The sequence below is a fragment of the Chiloscyllium plagiosum genome, chromosome 48 (genome assembly GCF_004010195.1).
Source record: "Chiloscyllium plagiosum isolate BGI_BamShark_2017 chromosome 48, ASM401019v2, whole genome shotgun sequence".
In the NCBI taxonomy this organism is placed as follows: domain Eukaryota; kingdom Metazoa; phylum Chordata; class Chondrichthyes; order Orectolobiformes; family Hemiscylliidae; genus Chiloscyllium; species Chiloscyllium plagiosum.
Window position 1 is genome coordinate 2,575,809 of NC_057757.1, and position 10,087 is coordinate 2,585,895.

General features: G+C 51.8%; 1 protein-coding gene across 1 annotated transcript in view; it reads left to right on the top strand.

The window, feature by feature from the left end:
• Window positions 1-2,224, top strand: part of trappc14 (trafficking protein particle complex subunit 14) — a 52,162-nt gene extending 49,938 nt beyond the window's left edge. The window contains exon 9 of the mRNA XM_043683625.1: window positions 1,205-2,224. Within this exon, the coding sequence (XP_043539560.1) occupies window positions 1,205-1,428 (224 nt within the window). The 3' untranslated portion in view covers window positions 1,429-2,224. The remainder of the gene's footprint in view (window positions 1-1,204) is intronic.
• Window positions 2,225-10,087: the final 7,863 nt, after the last annotated feature.

Consider the following 10,087-nt stretch of genomic DNA (forward strand, 5'->3'; position numbering starts at 1 on the left):
GCTGCGCCCCCACCGCCAGGGGGCAGGGCAGGAGGGGGGAGGGAATAGCCCCCCCTTACCCCTCACTGGATGGGGGGGGGGCGGGTGGGGCAGCTCCTACACCCCCTCCCTATCTCTGTAACCCCCTACACTCCCTCCCTATCTCTGTAACCCCCTCTGATCCGATTCCCATCGCTGCACCATCGGTGTGCTTGCCTTGAGGCCCCACACTCTGTGTTTTTCTCTCTGTCTGAGACCACCCCAGGGAGATGTTGGATTCAGGAGGCCGGAGATGAGGAGGTGTTTGGGGAGAGCGATATCTCGCAGGGTGGTGTAGCTGGACAGGATAGCACCGATCGCCAGGTCCGGTTGGATTCAGGGTTTGATGCCAGCACTGCTCATCCAATTTGTGCAAGTTCAGGATCTCAAACACCCTCCCCGGCCTCCCCCTGCTGGATATCGCGCTCCATCTCCTTCAAAGAAGGAATGACAGAGACCCTTTGGCCCACCTGTTGTGAGTCTGTCGGATCCATGGCTATTGCCCCCCCTGGCCCAGCTCGTTTCCTCACACCCGGTTCCCTCCCGTTAGCCGAGCGTTAGAGCTGCCCACCCCACCCCCCCCCCCAAACTCCGGTCCACTCCAGATCCTGAACCCTTCCCTGTGTTTAGATAAATCTAACGCTGCTTCCTCACTCTGCCTCCCTACCAACATAGGGCCCTCTGCTTCTGTACCCTTTGGCCCCCGGGGACGGTTTCTCCCAGTAACCTTCTGCATTCCCTCTTCCCCACCCACCCACCAGTCTGTCCGCCATCCAGGCCTCCGTCCATTGCGAACGTCACCTTCCAAGGTATTGTTGCTCTCCCCCCATCTCGGGCTGTCTGCTATTAACATCGAACATTCCAGCGCAGTACAGGCCCTTCGTCCCTCGATGTTGCACTGACCTGTTAAGCCAATCTGAAGCTGATCTAATCTACACTATTCCATTCTCGTCCATATGCCCATCCAACAGCCATTTAAAATCCCCTTAAAGTTGGTGAGTCTGTTACTGTTGCAGGCAGGGCATTCCACACCCTGACTACTACTCTCTGAGTAAAGAACCTACCTCTGACGTCTGACCTATATCTATCACCCCTCAGTTTCAAGCTATGTCCCCTCGTGCTAGCCATCACCATCCGAGGAGAAAGGCTTTCACTGTCCACCTTATCTAACCCTCTGATCATCTTGTATGCTTGGCCCTCAGTGACCAGGTCTCTCTCTGCTTCCACCCCTCTTTCCCCCCCCCCCCCCCCCCCAGGACCGGGAGCGTGATGGAGCGTCGAGCGATCACTCCACCCGTGGGCTCCCCCATCGGCCGCCCACTCTACCTCCCCTCGGAAAAGGCCGTGCTGTCTGTCGACAAGATCGCCAAGCGAGAGTGCAAGGTGCTGGTGGTGGAGCCCGTCAAGTAGGGAATGGGGAGGTGGGGGGGGAGTGGGGAACCGTGACGGGGAGTGAGGAGGGAAAGGCTGGTGCCGTCTCCTCCAGCGAAGCTAGGGGGACAGCGCAAAGCATCCCGCTGCTCACCCCTCCCTGGGGAGAAGCCCCGGGCTGGTTTTTGTTTAATGGCCGTCGCCCTTCCCGCGTCACGTCAGCCTGGGAAGCCCCTAAGTCCCCTCGCTTTCGGTCCGTAGTGAGCGCGCGTCTCGTGTTGGGTGAAACCACCCCCCCCACCCCCCAGGTGGTGTCCAAAGTCATTTCGTACAGGGGAGGGGTAGGGTGCCGCAGAAATATCGAAGTCCAACCTCTCCCCCGGTCCCCCGACTGAATGCTTGGGTGGCAATTCCAGCCAGCATCCCCTTCCCCCAACCCCGGGGCTCCAATTCTGTCTCCCGTGCTGGTAGAAACTCCTCCCACCTTTCTGCTGTTACGCATTGCTCCGGTGCCCCAACTCTTTCCCCCCCCCCCCTTGAACGTCATGTCATTGGCAGTGGTCGGCTGCCCACGCAAAGGGAATCAGCTGGCACGATGCCCCCCCCCCCGCCAACAATGCTGAGCTTCAGTCTTTGTCGGGCTGTCTGTCTCCTGTGGGTGATCCGTCCCCCCACAGTTGATTATTTGTGAAATTCCCGTTGAAGGTAATGGCAGCCAAAGCTGTAAAGAGCCTCTGGTTAATGAGTCGTGGAGTCACCAAGATATACAGCACAGAAACAGACCCTTCAATCCCACTCATCCATCCAGATATCCCAACCTCATCTAGTCCCATTAGATAAATAGAGAAGGTCTTTTCCCTGGGGTGGGGGAGTCCAGAACTAGAGGGGCATAGGTTTAGGGTGAGAGGGGATTCTCCAAATCCTGTCAGAACCTTGTGCGTCTCAATCAGAAACTCTTCCTCATTCGGAGGACGGCCCAAGCTTTTGCAGCTCATCCCTGGAACATTTTCTGGTCAATCCCTTCTGTCCTGAAGAGTGGTGACTGTGACTGGACCCTGGACTCCAGGTTTGAGAAAGGAAGCTGACTGAGTCAGCTACAGTGGCACAGACCTAGATTCACTGACCCTCAGTTGCCCTGCTCCAGAGCCTGCAACCAGACATTATTGAACTTGAAAGGGTTCAGAAAAGATTTACAAGGATGTTGCCAGGGTTGGAGGGTTTGAGCTACAGGGAGAGGCTGAATAGGCTGGGGCTGTTTTCCCTGGAGTGTCGGACGCTGAGGGGTGACCTTATAGAGGTTTATAAAATCATGAGGGGCATGGATAGGATAAATAGACAAAGTCTCTTCCCTGGGGTCGGGGAGTCCAGAACTTGAGGGCATAGGTTTAGCGTGAGAGGGGAAAGATATAAAAGAGACCTAAGGGGCAACTTTTTCACACAGAGGGTGGTACGTGTATGGAATGAGCTACCAGAGGAAGTGGTGGAGGCTGGTACAATTACAACATTTAAAAGGCACCTGGATGGGTGTATGTCAGAGAAATTAGCCCAATAAAGCCGAGATCTCTCAAACCAGATCGGGTGAAATTGACAAGTTGTTTATTACAAGCAATATCGCTGGAAGAGAAATTGACTGGGCTGACCCAGAACTGACGGTCTGTGCAGGTAGATTAAGGGTTCTCTTCCTCGAGCTGAGGAAGAAGCCAGGTTTTATAATAATCTTGTACAAGAAGGTTAATTAAAATGGGGAAAGATGCAATGTATTTGAAATGGAGTAATCCAGTTACAATGGTGACAATTGGAAACCAGTTATCGGAACAATGTCCTGATTCTCGATGCATCCCAACAGTATCAATGGAATCAGGAGATTCCCATTCTCTTTTGTAGGTCGGTGAGAATATCTCTTTTTTGAACCAGTGAGGTGTTTCTATTGTCCTGTCCTGGGAGTGAGGTCTTTGGTGGTGCCCCTCTGTCTGACCTGTTCTTTGTGTGGCTTTGGTATTGCTGGGTTATGAGACTGCCCTCGGGACTTTGGGACAGCTGTGTTGATCTGGGTCCAGGAAGCTTATCGTTAGTGTTTTGGGAACTATATTTCCTTGTCTGCAAGTGCTGTCTGGTTTCACTTGTCAGCCTGTTTGGCCAATAGTGAGGCATTCTGGGTGTTTCTGGTATAGTTTGGCCAAGTTTGCTTTCTTATGTTCTATGTGGGCATACTATGGGTAGGCAGGGTGGCAGATCTTTTCCCACAGTGGGTTACTGTTTGGAGGGTTAGCTGGGACTTGTTGGGCCAAAGGGCCTGTCGGGATTCTGTGATTCTATGACTGCGTACCTATCACACCAAATGGCTTGAGGCTCCCTATCTCATTGGCTCCAGTGGGGGGAGGCTGACTCTCTCTCTGCATTACAAAAAGATCAGTAGAATACCCTCAGCGGAAACCATTCATCCATCCTGTGTGTGCTAGCCCACTGCTCTCTGCAAGAGCGGCTCAATAGATGGGCCAAGTGCTGGCAAATGGGCCTAGCTTAATTTCGGATATCTGGTCGGTGTGAACGAGTTGGACCGAAGAGTTTGTACATCTCTAAGACAAGCACCAGCCAAGCAAATACCCGACCCCTGATCAGTTTGAGAATTCTTTACTCTCCCCACGACACCGATCTGGTGGGTAATGAATACAGCTGCACACTGCTACCAGAATCAGTCGCAACATAAAACCATACCTGGAGGTGTTTTAACCTGAGCAGCACCAGGAGAATGTGATGGTCATTAACCTGACGTCCTTAACAGATTTAGCTAAGCTCTGCAGCTATTACCTTCACCTGGAAAGGCTCGAGTAGTCAGTTCCAGCCCATGTAACATTGCGGGTGACTGCAGGAAGTAGATCCCGGTGACAGGATAGCGTTTTGACGGGTTGGGATTTTGGATTTGACCCTTCAATGCAGGCCGTGTATATTGCTGAAACTTTATTGCTGGAACAGCACAGCAGGTCAGGCAGCATCTAGGGAACAGAAGATTCGACGTTTCGGGCACATGCCCTTCTTCAGGAATCAGGCCGTGTATATTAACAATGACCAACATTTCAGCTAGCCTTGACAGTGACCATGGTCTGTTCTAGACCAGATCTCATCCCCTCAAAATATCTGAAGGAGGGAGCCTGGAGTCAGACCTACTGCTTATATTAAAGGCAGTGCTGTGTCCCAGATGCAATCTGACTGGTCAAATTACTCGATGTTAAACAAAACACAATTTATTCAAATGCTGTGGTTAAAATACAAGAAGTTAACTCTATTGGAAAACTTAACCGAATAGCAGATGCCTGTTGCTAATTAATTCAAGGGTGGCACGGTGACTCATAGTGCCAGGGACCCGGGTTCGATCCCACCCTCGGGTGACTGGCTGGGTGGAGTTTGCACATTCTCCCCGTGTCTGCGTGGGTTTCCTCCGGGTGCTGCAGTTTCCTCCCACAGTCCAAAGATGTGCAGGTTAGGGTGGATTGGCCGTGCTAAATTGTCCCATAGTGTCCAGGGGTGTTCGGGTTAGGGTGGATTAGTCAGGGGTAAATGTAGGTTAGGGAAATGGGTCTGGGTGGGTTACTCTTCGGAGGCTCGGTGTGGACTTGTCGGGCCGAAGGGCCTGTTTCCACACTGTAGGGATTCTAAATCTAATGCTTAAACAAAAAAGCTGTTCCAATATCGGAACATCTCATAAACACACCCCTTGGTTTAAAAAAAAGCAGATTCAGAAAACAGATTTTGTCCTCCCAATAAAGGCACCCGCCCAGGGACCAAGCCCCCCAGCTTCTAGCTCGAATTGAGAGACGGGGGAAAAATAGGTTCCATTATTTCAGACACATATGAGCAACTGCTCTAAAGCTAAAATCTAAACATTAGAAAATAAAACTCAAACTCCTGGTTTGTGAGAGCTGGCCACACCCAGCCAGGCTGCTTCTACTGTTCCAACTTTTTTGAAAATTAAAAAAAACCAAGGCCTCACAAGCTGTTTCCTGGCTTTCCAAGTAGACAGCTCGGTGCCTCTGTTTTAAGAAAAAAAAACAGGACAAAATAACCTTTTTAAAAACACCACATCGCCACAGGGCCAGTTAAGAGATGCAAACTTGGGAGAGGTTTGCACAGCGAGGTCTCGGCCGAGAGTATATCCCTGCCCTTCTGCTGCACCCTGCCCAGCTGTTAAAGGTATTAGGAATGATCTATGAGGGTCTCAGGGAGTTCACCAATTCCTCCAGAAACGACGGAAGCAGAATTTCGATCAAACAAACTTCTGCAGCTCTCGGTGGCAGGAATTTCTGTTTGTACTTCTTTCTTCCTCTATGTCTGTGCCCGTACGTGTTTGCACTCTGCTGGCAGCTGGGACTAGATTGGGTTGGGTTACCTGGTCGGGTTGGACCGAAGGGTCTGTTTCCGTGCTGTACATCTCTATGAGCCTCTGCTGCCCCCCAGTCTGAGAGAGCCGGGAGTGGGCTGATTGGAGCCTGTGCTGCAAAACCTTGAGTAATGTTTGTTGAAAAATCCGCAGTCCTTTGCCAAGCCTTCTCTCGCCTCGGGGTTGGAGGTGGTGTGGTGCTGACACATCGTTGAGTCAGCTCCCTGCAATCGAAACATCACGGGGACACATTTCACTGGACCCATCTGCGTACATGTGATGATAAACCTCATTCAATTCAATGTAGGGGAGAGAGAGAGAGGCAGTCGGCCTTGAGGCTACCATACTGAAGGGCTAAATGGCCTCCTCCTGCTCCTATTTCACATCATCTTAACCCGCGAGCAGAGGGGAACGGGTTTCTCTTGATCTGCGCTATCAGCTCCTTCAATCGTCTCAAACATCTTCCCCTGGGTCGCCCGGGTGTGAGCACATTGAAGCAATTTAACCCTTTGAGTCCCCAGGATCATTCTGGTAAATCTGAGGCTGATACCCCCTTCCGAAGGTACAGGGCAGGGATCTAGCACTCAGCTGAACACACCATCTCCGGGGGGGGGTCTGAGGAGAATTTAAATAACTCCAGCGTACCTTCCACCCTCCCCACTCCCTTGTGGACCACCCCCTGCAGATAGAAGATCAATGTGCACTTGTCTTTGACATCAAATGGCAGCTGCTGTGATTTTAAACATACCAGAGGAACCTCGATTATCTGAGGAGTAGTTTGTTCAGTGAATCGAATGCCAGATAACACAGAGCATTGGGACCTTGCGCTCTTGCTGGATAATCTGAAATTTGGATAATCGAGGTTCCTCTGGGTGGGTCTAGTTTCCATTCTGGTGGGGTTGGGGGTAGAGAGAGTGAGCTATCGGAGGATTTTGTTGGGAAGGAAGGGCAGGAGGAGGGCTCGTTGTTAAACATGGACAGACAGGGTACAATCAAAAGTCTCAGGAGGAGCAGCTGCTCAGAAATGAAACCGTTCTCCTGCCCACCAGTTTTACCATTTACTGCAAGGTGCCCAGAGCCCCTCACCACCACCGTCTCCCATCCCACAGGCGAGCAGCCAGCCTCAGCCCCTGTTCCCAAGCGCTCACTGCGTACGTTGCACTGGCCCCCCCCCCCCCCTCCCCCAGCCACTGTGGTGGGAGTTAGCCCTGTGGTCAGCGAGTGCCCAGCCCGTTCCTGAACCTCTATGCTGGCTGGGCGAGCGTCAGGTCTCATCGTTCCCAGTTGCCGTTTCTCCTGGCATGTTTGCAAATGTGCCGTTCACCCAAGCACACGGCACTCTACTCACCGCTGAGCCGTGCCAATAAACAAAAGACAGGTTCTTGCTCCATCGAGGCGAGAGTGAGGAACATCGCATCAGCCATGATTGAATGGCGGAGCAGGGTCGGAGGGGCCGAATGAGTCTCTGTTTACTGCACAATCCTGCCCAGTGCTGTGGCCTCACTCCAGATGATCCAGTTGTGAACAGAGTGGGCAAAGTGTTCAGTGGCTTCTCAAACCCCGCCCCGAGCCAACCAAGGAACAGGAGCGTTAAAAACAAAGGTGTGATGGCCTCCTCGCTAATCCCGTGGACCTGAATATTTGTGGTGGTGGGTGGTCACCCAGGATATTAAGTTGTTTGATGTTTTATTTTTTTTTTACCTTGCTAATGTGATGATGTGTCTGTACTTACGATTGATAATCAGCGTCTTTTTATTTTGTTTCGGAAAGTGAATTTGCACTTGAGTTCTAACACTGAGCTGTGAATGTGAGTTACGATCACTGATCTGAGCGTCCCTCGATCCGAGTGCATGCTCACACACACACACAGCTGCCCAACACCAGTGTTGTCCTGACCAACAAGAGAGATGCCAACGTACGATATGAGCCGATCAGGGATTGCCTCTCGTCAGTCAATGTCCTTTTTTTTAACCCTACAGTATTCTGCTACCTTATCCCGTGGTGCTCACACAAACCCTGGCCTCTGCTGCCTGTACCACTGTGGAGAGATTTGCCCAAAGCCAAGGAGGTGGGACATGTGGCCTGGCTTCCTAAATCTGTTTAGAAATTAGGGTGCTCTCATTTCAGAGAGGGGGAGTGAGGGGAGAGATGTGTATCTCTGAGGGGCACGCATCTGAAACTCTTACTCCAGTGGGAGAGGCAGGGTCCTTGGAAAGATTTCAGCCAAACGTTTGACCGACGAGGGTCTCGGGGGTGAACAGGAAAGTGGGGGTCGAGGCCACAGTCAGATCAGGTAGCAGCATCGAGGAGCTGAATGCCCTGTTGCTGCTCCCAGTTACGCTCACAATTTGAGAGACCCTCTCCCCTCCCTGCCCACCCCCATCTCCTCTTGCCCCTCACCATGGACACTGAGGTGGTCCCCTGAGCGAGAGTGTTGCTGGGATCGGAGGGGGTTAGGTACGCCAGGCCAGTTTCTCGGGGACTGGGTTCTGTCTGGTGACCCCAGGGTCGCCAGTGCAGTGGGGCTGGGTGCTTTCACTGGAGGGGGAGGGGAGAAACGGTGCAGCCAGTCATGAAGCGAGAGCGAGACTGGGCCTGGCTGCTCTGCCTTTGCTTTGAGGAGCCCTCACAGTAAAGGGGCCCCTCCCTCGGTGCACACACTCCGTGTTGTTCCCTGGTGCCTCTGAAACCAGTGCACTACCCCAGAGGTTTCACACCCTCCTTCCCGAATCTCTGGTGCAGGAGGGCCGAAGGTAACAGTTCACCGGCCCCTTTGCCCGTGCACGCAAGTCCTTCCCCAGTCTCTTCTCCCCCCCCCCCCCCCACCTCAGGGCCACAGCTCACTGTCGTGTCTGGAGAGCTTTGTATTTGAACAGAGCCCAAATGCCAAACAGGAGCAGAGATCCCTCGTGTTCTGAACAATGATCTGTACCAATCCAAGAAACCCCTGAGGTTGAGGAATAAGGGTGGGAGTCAGGAAAATCTGAGATCTCCTCAGATCGCCAACAGTCCCAACGTTGCTCTGGTTTCCCCTGCCAATCCCCAATCTCGGGGGGGTTGGTCAGAAGGACCCAACTACACTGACCTCTGAAAGATTACCCCATCCCCCAGATGCACATAGAGGGTGTGAGGAGAGCTAACAACAGCGAACAGGGTGGTGGGTCAGGCCACATCCTTCCTACAACGTGAGCACCTTCCCTCAGAAAGCACGGTCCCCACTCGCAGACCGTGGTCGAGCAAAAGGATGTGTTTGCTGCAGCAGTCCAGGGTTCAGCCATTTTTAGTGAGATCACTCCCATCAGCTACCTCTGGGAAGCCCTTGCGCTGAGATACTACGATTGGAATAATTGCAGGAATCCAGGCTAATCCAGAGCCAGTGGTCAGGTGAAGCAGTTCTCATGTTCTCCTTTCCCCAGTTCCAATCGCAGTGTTTATAAGGAAATAAACCTATTACCGTGGACTACACTACTGAAGCAAGTACACTGTATACTTGAAAGGATCTGATCTCCCCAAAAAGCATGAGAGAACAGGCTTTCGGTACAAAGACTTTTATTTTAAAAAGAGATACGTTTGATGATAGAATGCACTTTATTTAAATGTAACTTATTCACTGTGTGATATTGTTTTAATATTGGGAAAACTGGAATGTTTTGTGTATGTCTGATGTTTTCTCGAGCCGCTGTGTTTACTGTCACAGAGGGAGGAGGGTCAGGGTGTTGTAACAATCAGTGTCACTACAGAGAAATCCCTTCCCTGCTGCCTCCCTATGGGGTGATTTAAGAGGGCAGTGCTGCTTGCTGAACCTGTCCTAACTGCTCGTGTGTTCTGGTCATGGTATGTCGCACTGTTGGAAATAAATGCCTGTTCATCACCTGGATGTTTTAAGCTTAGTTTATTCTACGCTGCTTCCAGATATAGAAATGCTGTCGCTACAAGAGCAAGTCAGAGGCAGCAGGGGGGCAACTCACCTCCTGACTGCCCCCACAGCCTCTCCACCTTCCACAGGGCCTGCTCATTCCATACATGTACCACCCTCTGTGTGAAAAGGTTGCCCCTTGAGTCTCTTTTATATCTTTCCTGTCTCACCCTAAACCTATGCCCTCTAGTCCTGGACTCCCCGACCCCAGGGAAAAGACTTTGTCTATTTACCCTATCCATGCCCCTCATAATTTTGTAAACCTTTATAAGGTCACCCCTCAGCGTCCGACGCACCAGAGAAAACAGCCCCAGCCTGTTCAGCCTCTCCCTGTAGCTCAGATCCTCCAACCCTGGCAACATCCTTGTAAATCTTTTCTGAACCCTTTCAAGTTTCACAACATCTTT